General features: G+C 38.3%; 1 protein-coding gene across 1 annotated transcript in view; it reads left to right on the top strand.

The window, feature by feature from the left end:
* Positions 1–4,904: 4,904 nt before the first annotated feature.
* CCDC171 (coiled-coil domain containing 171) overlaps positions 4,905–14,217 on the top strand; it is a 150,446-nt gene continuing 141,133 nt past the window's right edge. The window contains exons 1-3 of the mRNA XM_058823984.1: positions 4,905–5,080; positions 10,834–10,966; positions 12,474–12,648. Of these exons, the coding sequence (XP_058679967.1) occupies positions 5,034–5,080; positions 10,834–10,966; positions 12,474–12,648 (355 nt within the window). The 5' untranslated portion in view covers positions 4,905–5,033. The remainder of the gene's footprint in view (positions 5,081–10,833; positions 10,967–12,473; positions 12,649–14,217) is intronic.

Here is a 14,217-nt window from a genome sequence, read left to right as displayed (position 1 = left end):
ATGGCACAAAAAATTACTCCTTACACTATTTTGCAGAGGCAGGCCTAGCCATTTTATGCTCAAGTTTCCATCTTTGGTGTGTGGTCTGATGCACAAGTTTTACAGGTCAGTTTTCTGCCAGCTCTCCTCTGTGCCACTCGAGCATAAACGTAAGTCCTTGTGAGAAGAATTATCTTACCCCTTTCAGTTTTGATACTGAAACTCAAGTCAGGCCCAAAACATCCACTGCAGTTGCCATAGAGCAAGTTGTGATTTGTTCTAGGCTCTCTCCTCCTTAAATGCAAAATGTTGCTTTATAAACTTTAACTGTAAAATTTCACACCATCTGTGTTATCCACTTTGTTCTTGCTTTTTTCTGATGGCTTAAACAAGTCAGATCTGTTTGATTTTCTTGAAGGTGGCAAAGGACATATCCCTGAAATCAACTTTCTCATAAAAAACAGAAAGTCATCAATATGTTAAGACAGATAAAAAACTTTCTTCCTATGCAAAAATGAATGACCACTTGGGACAAAAGTCCCCATCCATGGTGGTATTTAAAAGACATATAGATGCAGCAGTTAGGGACATGGTTTAGCGGTGGCCGTGGCAGTGCTGGGCTAATGGTAGGACTTTTTGATCTTAGATGTCTTTTCCAACCGAAATAATTCTATATATGACTCTATATATGATATGTATTTTTCAGTATGAGAGGAAGGAAAAGTGTTTGTTGAACTACATGCATGCAGCAACAGTATTGTGTCGAAAGTAATTTTTGTGAATCAATATAAAAAACAGTGTGTGGGACATTTGGGGCAGTTAATCTAATATTACTACTGGTTCAGAATTTCCCAAGTTTTTATACTGCCAAAACCTATCACATTATTCAAACATGATGCCAAGTCTCTGCTTCCTTTCATATTATTACATAACTTATATTTTTTCATTAACTGAGGCCATTTTTCATATTAATTTTTGACTATTCATCAGACAACAGCAGAGAGGACATCCTTTTCACTCTGTATTTTTGATCAAAAAAAAACCCTAACCATGCTGCTTTTAAAATAACTGCAACATAATGAAATCTATTGTTGTGAACCTGGGCAAAGAACTTAATTCATTTGGCACTAGGCATTTAGAATAACTGCACAATGGAGAAGCACAAAAACCATCAGTAAAAGCCAATTATAGAAATCAAGTTAGAGACTAGAAATTAAGTTTTGAGTCTTTATCTCAGAGGGCGAAAATATTACAGAGCTTTTTAATTTTTATTAGAACTTCAATTTGTACCTTGAAGGCCATACCACTGACATTACTGCTATTGTCTTCTTTTCTAGGGTATGGTGGGGTGGATTTTATTCACTCACTCGCTTATGCTGCTGCTGTTTGACATCATACATGTTTACACCTGGGTCTTGAAATTCTCAGCGGAGCTGTTTCAAATAAACCTTTCCCTTTGTGCAGTGAGGTGACCAGAAGGGCAATGCCAACCTCGTTACGATCTCCCTCATCCTCCCTGCTGTGACTTTCGTCCCAGGGTCTCTCGAAACCATTTCCCTGTTGGTTTCTCTTGATAATACGAGGGAACAGCGTGCTGCCCCGAGCCCGAGGCCATGCCCCCCTGAGCCTGGCTCTCACGCCAGGCGCTCACTCCCGTTTCCTATCGCACGTTCTGCTTTCGGAGCCCGCAGCGCCCGCCACAGCCCGCGCGCGCCGCCCGCCCGCTGATGACGTCGCGCCGTGGCCGGAAGTTGCCGTTGCGGAGGCGCGCCGCGCCGGCCGCGTCCCTGCTGGCGGGACCTGGGAGCGGCGCCGCGCTTCCCGGCGCTTCCCTGCCCTTCCCGGCGCTTCCCTGCCCTTCCCGGCTGCCCGGAGCGGCCCCGGGGTGCTGCTGCTGGAGCTCTGTTCTGGCCTTGTTCCCTCAGCCCTTCCTGCCAGGTAAAGCGCCAAAGCCGCCGTTACGGCGTGCGCGCAGCCAGCGCCGCTCCGGGGCCAGCGGTGCGAAGGGATACCTCTACTTTGGTTTTTAGCTCGCTTAAAATTTTTCAGCTTGCGTTAGTGGAAAGGTGGTGGTTCGTTCAGCCGAAACTGGTGAGCTCTTGGAGTTGCAGCACAGATGTGGTAGTTCCGCCTGGCTTGGTGTGTTTCAAGTTAGTACATCTTGGTTAGATTCAGTTTGCTGAGGGAACCTTGGAGATCCTCCAGTTCCATTCCTTTGCCGTGGGCAGGGGACACCTCCCACTAACCCTGAGCTCCATCCAGCCTGGTCTTGGAACACTTCCAGGGATGGGCATCCACGGCTTCTCTGGGCAAACTGTTCCAGTGCCTCAACACCCTCACAATAAAAAATTTCTTCCCCACATCCAGTCTAAATCAATGGCCTTCATAAAGCTAGTAAAGCATATTCAGAAGTTCGTGAGGATGCCACAAATTTTGTAGGTAACATCTGTCTAATGTATTACGTCCTCAAGCAAAAACTTCCTAGCTATTTTGTTTTATTGTGGGGCTTTGACGAGCCACTCCACACCCCTTCAATTTTTTTCCCTCTGATTGATATAGCATGCTTTTGGAGTGTATCCATTTGTGTGGTAGTAAACAATGGATGTGTGTCTTACAAGAGAGATGTTGTAAATTCAAGATCATTAGCATTCCCAGAAAACACTCATTAGATATTCCCTGTTTCCCTCCCCCCCAAAGTAATTAAAATACTTAAAAGTAATTTCAGAAAGTTCTAAACCTTCAGGGTGGTATGAATGTGTCAGAGGAGATTTTGCTTATATTTTGAGACAGATTTTTTTTCTGCTGCATCTATTTAATTGCACCTTTTTTTTTCATTTTCTACTTTTCAAATTTTGGTATAAAGCCACATATAGATTTTTGGCAATAAATATTAAGAAAAGGGTGGTATAAAAAACTAGTTTTTTAGTGTTCAGAGCTATGTCTGAAGGTTTCAGCTCCAAATTTTCAGCTCCACTAATGCGAGCTGAAAATTTGGAATAATTGATAGAGGATACCTCATTTTTCTTGATACCAGCATACCTAATTTTCTTTTTTATCGAAGCAATACATCTTTGTTGAGTACTGCAAGTACTTTGTCAAGATTTTCTTCTCTCATGTAAAGTTAGTTTTCAGTATGCAAGTCACAAATAATGGAACTTAACATGTGTCTAGAAATTATACTACAGGCTATACTTTGAAAATGAGGTTTTCAACTATTTTCTCATTTGAGATGAGAAAAAAAAGCTATGCCGTTTTTTCTAGGAGTGCAAGTTGCATGCCAATTGTGTTTTGAGTTTTATGAACACATGTACCAAGGTGAATTCCAGTGTGTAGATGTTAAAAATCACAAAGGCTACATGTAGCTATTCTATATGAATATACTGCTTTTCCATAAAAACAAAACCAACAAAAAAAAACCCCAAACCAAAAACTTGGAGTTGTTAGAAGTAAGTTTATTTTTGCTGCATCTTCTGTTAAATATATAGACTGAAGCAGAAATTTTTTTTTTCTTCTCCATATTTCTAGTGCAGCCACTGGAATTACTAAAATCAGTTTATATTAATATATTACACCGACTGCTGCCATTGGACACCACAATATAAGATATACATTAAAGTATTGGAGAGCATTGAATGGAGGGCTGCACGGTTGGTGAAAACGTTGTGAGGGATGGCTGAGGTCACTTGGTCGGTTCAGCCTGCAGGACACTGAGGGGATATCTCATTGCAGCTACAACTTCCTCACAAGGGGAAGGGAAGGGACAGGCACTGATCCTTAATCTCTGGTTATCAGTGACAGGACAGAGGGAATGGCCTGAAACTGAGTCGGGGGGGTTTAGGCTGGATATTCAAAGTCCTTCACCCTTAGGTGAATGTGGTTAGACCCTGGAACAGCTCCCCAGGGAAGTGGTCACAGCACCAGCCTGACAGAGTTCAAGGAGCAGTGGGACAATGCTCTCAGGCCCATGGTGTGACTCTTGGGGTGTCCTGTGCAGGGCCAGGAGTTGGGACTTGATAGTTCTAATGGTGCCTTCCAACGCAGCTTATTCTATGATTCTGTGGACATGTGACTGCAAACCAGGGATGGTAAAAATGGAGTCCAGGTGAGTTTCCTGTTTTGGACTTTATTATGGATGTCCATCTGCTACCATGTTCAAAAGCAAACCTTTATGGCTCATCAATATTGACTGTTGAATACAGCTTATATTTCATGTTATCTTGCTTTAATTAATGAAAAGAGGTCTCTAATGAGTTGACTGTGCAACTTGACGTAGGCAATGGAATTTTTGTCATCCATTGCGTTATAAATATGTTGTCTATATTGATTTCTTTTTTATTGTGACACTAAATTAATGATTTTTTCCAAAAGATGAGTGGAGTTACAGTTCAATTTAGAATTCCTTCTGTTTAGTCCTAAACATTGCTAATTTATCTAATACAATAAAAATAGGTTCAAATAGAAAATTCCAGGTTTGTAAAACACTTGGAAGATTTGTTGTGTTAAAGGCTGTTATCAGACAGCACACTAGTACATTCAATCATGGTATACACTTTTATCTTCAATAGAATATTTTGAAGAGAAATGGAGTTTGTAATATGTTTACAAGATAGAGGATCAGTGTGTGGGAACAAAATACTTTTTACTGATATTCTGAAAACCTTGGCAGGAGATATTCTGCTATGTTAGTTAGTTATATATATATACATATATAGTTAATATATACTATATATGTATATATTGATCTACACTATATAAGCTTCAAGTATTAGAAGTACAATTCTCATAGATGTCTAAAACTGTAAAATTATAGTTGGTAGTTGTTCACATGGTAGTAGTAGTAGTAACACTGTTTTCTAACTGCTTGTGAGTATTAACAAATGATTCTTTCATTATGTTGACAAATAAATTAAAGCATGTCTCTGTTACAGATTGTAATGTTTTTATGATATGGAAGAATCATCTTGGAAACTTGTCAAGTAAACGTATATACAGTCAACAATTTATTCTCCAGAGTTTGTGGTTTATGCAGCTTGAAAAGCTGTCTGTTTGCCATCATGAGTTCATCCTCTCCAGTCAACTACTCTGTCACAGAAGATAGAAAGTGAGTTTCATTTCTGGTTTTTTTAGTCTAGCAATATAGTTTTGGTTTTTGTGGTTTATTTTCTAGATCTCTGAAATTGTGTAATTCAGACTGAAAAAAGAACCAGCCACGGTGTGATATATGCAAGCTATACCATGTTAATACAGTTATTAGATCTTGTAGTTATGGAATGGCCAGGGTTGGAACAGACCTCTAAGATCCTTGAATTCCAACCCTCTGCTCTGGACAGGGACACCTTCCACGGGACGAGATTGCACAGAGCACCTTGGGTTTGAGCCAGCTGCCAGGAATGTGGTGTCCATAGCTTCTCTGGGCAACCGGTTCCAGTGCCTCACCACTCTCACAGTAAAGGATTTTTCTAATATCTAATCTAAACGTTCTCTTCTTCTGTTTAAAACCATTCTTTATTGTTTTGTCACTACATGCTATTGTAAAGTGTCTCTCTCCATCTTTCTTGTAGACTCCCATCAGGTGCTGGAGGGCCACAGTTGGGTCACCCTGAAGCTTCACTTCTCCAGGGTGAACAAACGCAATTCCCTCAGCCTTGCACCAGTTTACCTCAGGAAAGGTGCTCTATCCCTCTCATCAACTTCTTGGGCATCCTCTAGACATGTTCAAGAGGTCCATGTCCTTCCCGAGCTGGATGCAGCCCTGCAGGTGGGGTCTCAGCAGAGCAGAGCAGAGGGGCAGAATCCCCTCCCTGGCCCTGCTGCCCACCCTGCTCTGGATGCAGCCCAGGACATGTTTGGCTCTCTGGGCTGGGAGTGCCCATGGCTGGGTCATGTCCAGCCTCTCATTCACCAGCACCCCCAAATCCTTCTCAGCAGGGCTGCTCTGATCTGTTCATCCCCAGCCTGTGTTGGTGCTGAGGCTTGCCCGGACCCAGGTGCAGCACCTTGCACTTGGTCATGGTAAGCCTCCTGAGATTCCCATGGGCCCAGTTCTTGAGCTTGTCCAGGTCCCCCTGGCTGGCATCCTGTCCTTCAGGTGTGTCAGCTGCACCACTCAGCTTGGTGTCATCAGCAGACCTGGTCAGAGAGCAGTCAATCCCTTTGTCTGTGCCATTAATGAAGATACTAAATAACATGATCCCAGTATGGATCCTGAGGGACACCACTTGTCATTGATGTTCTTTTGGGACTCTGAACCATTAATCACTATCCTCTGGATGCTACTGTCCAGCTGTTCTCATATCCACCAGCAATGAGTCCACCCATCAAATCCATTGCTCTCCAATTTAGAGAGAAGGATGTTGTGAAGGACTGTGTCAAAAGACTTTACAGAAGCCGAGATAAATGCCATCTGTAGCCCTTCCTTTGTCCACTGATGTTGTCATGTTACTGGGTGATAAATTGTCTGCACCAGGTGAGCTAACACCGTGGTTGTTCTCCCACAACCATTGGCCTGTGGAACTGCACAATGCCCATTGTGTAAGAAGGAGAGCTGGAAGTTCACCCAGTGCCCTGCCAGCTTGTCTATGTCAGCTGTAACATTGGTGTCCCTGACCACTGTGGGCTACCAGAGAGACCCCCAGGACACAGGAATACGTGCTTAAAGGAGAGGGAAAATACTTAAACGATAATGAGTAAATTATTATCATGTGTATTTTTATTCTGGGACAATCAATGAATATGTATGTAAAATACAGTGTATAATCAGAAATTTTACTATACTCAGCATGCAAGAGTGTAGGAGGAGCTACTACTTGTGCATCTGGCTGAATAAAGAATGCCTGCTTCTTAATATTACATTGCTGTTAAGGAGTTTGTTATTTTCTTGAATTTTTGGCAGCAGTCACTCCATCACTGCCGGTGTGCATACTGGCCATCTGATGTGCAAGAATTCTCACAGGGGTATAGGAGACATGACAGAGGTAGTTTTTGTTTCCGTTTGGGAACAATGTTGTGGAGTTCCAGAAGAGTTTTCTACAGTAGCTGTGGGTGTAGAGGTTGGTTATAAGTGTGGCACATGGCTCTTATTTTTTTAAACCTGATATGTGTTTGATCTTTGGCACAATTAAAGTAAACTTTAATTCATTCTGTTTATCTTAACTGAGAGAGCTATTTGTCACAATTTAAAATCTGATTGTAAGAACCTGCTGGTTGTATAGAAATAGCACAATTCAGTGAATAGATACTTTGGTTAGGCAGTCGGGCTACAGACTGCTTCTTCAACTGGAGAAGTTTAGCATAATTACACTGCTACGTAGTAAGTGAAAGGAAGTTTCTCTGATACAAAATTACTCTACAAAATTTTCAGCCATATATGGAAGACAAGCTAGTGAAAACTGTTTCCCTGTGATGTTCTTTGTTGACTGTAATTAGCTGACTTGTGAAGTGAGTGTGAACTTTTGAGCATTCTGTGTTGTAGTACTCAAAAGATGTTTCACTTGCTGATATGCTTTCTTAAAGAGTCTTAAAGTACTACCAAAAATGGTGTCTTAGATAAAAGGTCTAGCTCGTAAAATATGTGTTTTCATTCAAAACTAATGATCAACAAACTATTAATATGTGAAAAAGGAAGTGCAAAGCAGTCTCTGATTTCCTCCTAGAATGAAAATCATACATGATTTCAAACTTTCCGGGGATTTTGCCTGATTTTGTGCCTGATTTAAGCTTCCAAGAACTTTATGCTTGTAGCACTTCTACTGGTAAAAAGAAAGACTCTTCTACAGTTGGTAGTATGAAGCTTTCATAAAGTACTTATTGCATGTGCTGATGATGCTGTGAGGATTAAGGAAAATACCACAGAAATAAGGTGGCTAATTAAGGAGAATTCTTATTTTATTTGAAAATATTTAAGTAATAAATTAGTGAACTGGTAACATAATAATATTCTGCCAGTTTTCTTGTCTATTTTTTAAGTTGCTGACTTTGCTCTATACTGAGAACAAAAATAGGCTTTTCTGCTTTGTATTTTTAAGTGCTTACTAATAATATTGTAAGTTTAGAAGCTGTGCATAAGAAGTTATTTTCAATGCTTTTTTACCCCAGTACTTACAGTTATGTTGTTTGTCTTCATGCTCTTATGCACATTTTTCATTTCTATACTGTCCCTAATTTGCTATTGTGGTATTAATGTAACTTTTTTTCGTAGTGGGTTTTTTTCCCCACTACTGGTCCAGTTAAGCACATAGTTAAATTTTTCCCTGAGTAAGTTTTATTGTGCAGGTATCTCCAGTACACTCTTTTTTTTTCCTGCGTAATTAATAGAAGAATTGAAAGGAAGAGCTTTATTAAGAGCTGATTGTCATAAAAACCAAAGTAATTTCCTTTGTAATTTGATGGTGGTTTTTTTTAATTACTTTAAAAAAAGTACTTGTTCCCTTGCTTCCATTTCATGTGCTCTCCTTGCAAGAAGTATTAAATATCAGGCTTAAGTAAGTAGAATGAACCTCCCTGCTGCCCACAAACTATCAAAATGGTTACCCTTTTTTTAATCCTTGTTCTTTGCATTAGCCACCCTAGCTTTCAGTTCGGGTCCTGTTTTTCCCTCTACCTGGTCCTTTGTTAATCTTGGTGCCACCAGGTTTTTGGCTGTTTTTTGTTGAGATAGATACTTCTTGTATAATCCTTGAATAAAACAACCTACTTTTCATCTGTTTTCCCCAGCCATGGGAAAATAAAGGTCTACCAAACTTTTATATGATGCCCACAACAAATCTTTTAAATAGTTTACAGGTGCTCTTGATGCCGAATTGATTTTTGCCTTTTTTTTTTTTCTTTTATATACTTTGTATATTCTTTACACATATATTTGTAACTCTGTAGCCTATCATAGTATTCTCAGCTAGCATTTTACCTTCTCTATTAGACGGAGAGACAAAATAAATTTCCCAGTAGCTCCAACCTGGGGGTCCTGTGTTAGATTTTTGTGGACACCAAGGTTGAAACTAGGTCTCCGAGACACATTTTCATAAATCAAATTTAGTTCCTGTCTAAATTAGGGGAATTCAAAGAAGATTGAACTGTGAGGAAGTTACCTTACCATTTACATCTCTAATTGGGGATTTTTGTTAGATATGCTAATTTGCTAAACATAAAAGTTGTATACGTATTATGTTACATGTGCATCTTCAGTGTTTTCCAGCTGGAGAATTGTGCACCTAAGGATCCTTATAATGGTCCCCTTTTTATCGCCTGTGTCTGGCTCATGATTTTAGGATGAGTGAAAAAGTATCATTCACTGTTCAGATTCTTTTTACTTCCTTCTGACTTACCACCATATTTTCTTAATTGCATTAGCTAAGAGTTGCTTAAAATAATGATATGGGATTTTACTGATTGTTTGCCCTTTGAGATGTGTTGGTTCCTCTGGGTATGTAAATACTGAAAGCTAATAATGTGCCAGTGATTTTCTTGCAGTACATGTAGGTTTTAATGACCTTTCTCTCCTACATATATTGAAAATATAAAATGTGTTAAGTACATGGCACCCTGTGGACCAAGTACTGATGACATACAATTATTCTGATCACACAGATGAAATTCATTTTGGTTTTAAATGAAGATTTGGCAGAATTTATTAAATTATAAAGTATTTATAGGCTGCAGCTAAAAACCTGATATTTCATCATTTGTTGTTATTAATATCTTTAAAGGCTATATTTAATCTAGAACACTGTTCCACTTGTTGATGACATTTGTGTTAGTCAGCTTATGTGAGAAAACATATCATCAGGTAAAGGTTTTAGTTGTGAAAAATGTTAATGATGCCTGTGCATAAATCTAGGAGTAAAGTGATAATTTTTTTATTTAGAAAAACCCAGTATACTGGAATTTATGAAACTGTTCTTTCTGTAATTAATTAAGACTTCATGTAGACCAAGGTAAGCTATTTTAGTATTTTCAGCTCTGCATGAAATGATGCCAACTTTTTTTGGTTAGTTTAATCATGTTTCTTTTTACAGTGTAATTAATATTTAGTGGCCCTTTCACTTTTGTGTGGAACAGCTGATTAGTAGAGCCATTGTTACATAGCTTTAGTAATTTGAAAAATTATATATATCAAATAATGTGAAGGCTGAGTTTCAGCTCCTGAAATACTTTGAGTTGTCCACTTTGAAGTTATAATAATTGATTGCAAGATTATTTAGCTAGTTAATTAAATTTGTATTTTTATGCTAATTTTTCACTCTCTATATAAAAGCTTGTTTTGGTTATTTTGATAGTGCTTGTGATGCTCAGAGGCAAATCCTGTTACCTGCCAAGCAGATATTCCTTTGGCTGAAAAAGTCGTGGAAATAACAGAGTATTTTAGTTTACACCTTTAGTTTATTTTTTTTTTTGTGAACAGTTGTTTATCTGTAGTTTAGATGTATATATTTTTGAAAACAAAATGTGGAAGAGTGAGATTTATTCCACATTTATGCATTTGTTGTATGACAGTGATGCTTTCAAGACAGTAATTCATGTTAAAAAATGAGCCTTACTGAAGAAATAGACAGAAACTTGCTAGTCATTTTAATATATATATTATTGAAATGATATTTTTAATAATCCTGGAAATTTATTGGATCAATAATAAAAATAATGAAAAGAATGCTTAAATCGACTTAGGGAAATTAAAAGTGCATATCTAATGTAAGTTCCTGCTTTTACATCTCTCAAAATTTGCATAATAAGCAACAGTAGGCATAGCTGTACTTCAGTGAATGTATAGAGCTTTGGACCCACAATCTGACAATTAAATAAGGGAACATTAAAACTTACAAGGAATGCTTATGTTTTCTTTAAAACAATACTATTTTGCAGCTTACATATTGAGGAATGTGAGCTACTGCAGAAGAGCAATAAATTGGAATTGGATGCTGTTTTAGGACTGAAATGGAAACTTCTTCAAGCTAAAAAAGAAAATTTGGACTTGGCTATTCAACACAATCAAGAAGTAAGGATGTCTTTTTCACTTGCCTTATTTTACTCTTGGAATGAATGTCATCTTATTTAATTGAAGTAATATTCTCAGATGGTGGATCAAAAGCATTGTCTGTAACTGGAAAATATGAAGAAAGGTATCACTGTACAGACCTCTCATGTCTGTTCATAGATACTGTTAGCACCTCTGCTGTCATTGTTAATAGTTAAAGGTGAGGTAGGTAACTCAAGCGCTTCTCAACAGCAAAGTGCAGAAGACTCTTGTGCACCTTGAGCTCAAAGTAAGAGATTGTTTGTTTGTTTGTTTGTTTTAATCCAGATAGTTCCATGGATCTATTTTTTGCAATGACACCACAGTTGATAAGCCAGTGGGAAAATAGCAATTTAACTGAAGCACAAGAATAAGTCATTGTGGGACAAGCAGGCTTCTCTTATATTGGGTACATACCCACATAATAAATGTACGTGGAACAACAAACTTGTTTTATTGGCTGTACTTAGCCAAAACCAGATGAATGAGCATCCACATCAACTTCTCCTGGGAGATTGCTTAGAGCAGAATTGCTACCTACAGTAGTAATAATACTTCTTCAGCAGCATAGTTTAAACCAGATTATCAACTGCCAGACTGTGGGAAGCAAATGTGGGAAGTGTGCCTAGCAGCAGTATACTGAAACTGATTACAACTCAGCACCCACCTTTTCCTGTATTTGTTAGTCGAGGAATTGACATTCAGACTAAAGAAAAGATTAATTGAGTATATTCTTAATGCTACATCATTTCAGTACTAGTTTGCTGCAACAACATCAAAGAAATCCTTTGTAATGTGGGTGATTTCCCTTGTGTGAGGTTCTCGTTTACAAGAATATTGCTACTTTGTAGATGTTCTGAGGTAATATGTATCTTACTTTCCATCTTCTTGTGTTGGAATGTCTTGAACTTGGTTTTCTGAATCCAGTTTTTGGCAGCAGAGATTGTTTCTCAGCCTGTATAAGATCCCTTTTGGAAGTGTTTTCTATTCTTAGTTTGTTGTGTGTTATCATTAAAGGCATCTGTTTGACTACTGAGCACTATTGGGCTGAATTTTATGCTTGTATGTGTATTTGCGAGTTACTAGATGTCTGGTAGTCTAGTATCCCAATATGACTGTTCTGAATGTTACCAGAAAATCTTCTGGAATATAATGTTTCTCTTTATGGCATTTTTTTCCTCTGAGGTGCAGGAAGATGACGGTAATATATGCTAAATTTTTTTAAGGTAGTATCGTTTTTGAAAAATGGAAGGGTATGTTTAAGGTACATGAAATTCATCTGGGAAAAGGATCAGTTCACAAATACCAGTATCAAAATGTGCATAAGCAAGCAGTTGCAAGATTGTATTTCAAATTCAAGTGGAATAAGATGGCAGTTGTGGATGTGATTCCAAGTATCTTTAAAAGGGATTCAGTTGGTGTGTTTTTGTTACATATTGCACATCTTCAACGGAACATTGTTAACAGTTTTGTGAAATTTATTTTCTAGGTGTCCAACTATGAAAAACAGATAATCAAATTACGGTCAGAATTTGAGAGAGGAGAGGCCATTCGACAAGGTCTGGAGTATGAATTGGCAGTTGCCAGAAAAGGTGCCCATCTGAAAATGTGTACTGCAGAAGAAGAATTAAGTGATGCAAAAAACAAACTTGTGGAACTGCAAGGTAGGTTTCAAAGAAATAAAGATGGAATAAAAGCTAAGTCTGTTTCATGTCATTAAGGTAAGTCAGAAGCAGGGACTTAATTACATTTTCTAGTTTATTGCTGTTTTTCTTGAATTTGTCTTATCTTCCCATCTCTTATCCATCTGCTTTTGAAAACTCATAAGAGTTCACAAAGCTCTTACTGTCTCATGTGTGGATTAGAACTAACTGGCTAACGCTTCCAACCCTTCTTTCCTCTTTCCCATCACCTTCTGATATTTCTTCCTTCAGTGCTGTGCTGATAGAACTGTAATCATGGTGGCCATCTTCACATCCAGGTTATCCCTGTGTCCAGTAGTTCTTCCTTTTCCATTTCAGAGGGAAAAAAAAAGGAAGAAAAAAGAATAGGAAAAATTAACTCCTGCTCATTTGTTTGCACTATTTCCAGCAGCTTTTTTCCAGAAGTTCTCATCATACGTGTATTTCCTTTCATGTTTTCAAATGTGTCAAGATTTTTATTGTTCATGTCTGGTTTATTTTCTTCTCGTTGTTTTTGTTTCTTTTTTTTATAGTAATGTGTGTTATGACAATAGTATGTGGAAGGTTTTTATGTAGACTTTTTATTTCTTGCTACTTTTCAGAAACTCAGATGTCCTTTATACTCCTTAAACAGAGAGATTCCTCATTCTTACAAGGAAATGAGGTGCATTTTTAGTTACCTAAACTACTTTATCTATTTCATCTAGTACAGGAGATGTATCTGTGAGTTGGATGAGCTGTTGATATTCAGTGAAGAGTTTGGAGTACTCCTCAAAGATTTTAACCTTCCAAGAACCAAAACAGTCTGGATCTTGCTAGTACTTAAAGTAACCAATATTTTTAAGATGTTTGGAGAGCTGAACTTTCATTCCTTTGGAGAACACATGAATAATCAAAAATCTTAGGGATTGCAAGCACATGAAAAATCATGAATCTTAAGGATTGTAATCTGGAAAAAAGCTTTTTTTTCCCCTTTGGAAATTTCTCTGTGATTACAAATGGAAGATTTGAATTGCTAGTTTCTCACCTAGAGCAAATTCATGTTTCTTTTCATGTGTGCTGGTTTCCTTGCCAGTATAAGAGTCATGCCATGCAGGTACCAATAGGCCTGTTTCAGAAGGGGGGCTGATGAGGACGGAACCACAGCACAGTGAACCTACTTTGCTGGGCTCACTGTCACTTTTCTGAATGGACTGGACTGTGAGGCTGTGGTGAGGGGACTGGAGAACAAAAAGGGGATAGGAGAGGCTTTACAGAGGCAAGGGATGTCTTCTTAAATGCACATGTGTGTTAGTTTCTTTCAATACCATAGTCAATAATTTGCAGTCTGTCAATTGACAACAAATTCTATTGGCTGAAATTTCTCAAACTTTTTATGTCTGTGACATGTGCCATAGAAACCAAATTATAATTCTGCTGCTTAATTTTTTAGCAATTAGCAATTTTCTGCTTCTTTTCCTTTGCCAGTTGGAGCCTTTCTCACTTCACAGTGTGCTTTGGTATGATCCCAGCATATCTTCTCAGGCAGAATGCTTCATTAGTTCCTTGTAC

Source organism: Ammospiza caudacuta, chromosome Z (genome assembly GCF_027887145.1).
Source record: "Ammospiza caudacuta isolate bAmmCau1 chromosome Z, bAmmCau1.pri, whole genome shotgun sequence".
Lineage (NCBI taxonomy): Eukaryota > Metazoa > Chordata > Aves > Passeriformes > Passerellidae > Ammospiza > Ammospiza caudacuta.
Note: the sequence above shows the minus strand (reverse complement) of the source record. Positions and strands in the feature narration are given on the sequence as shown.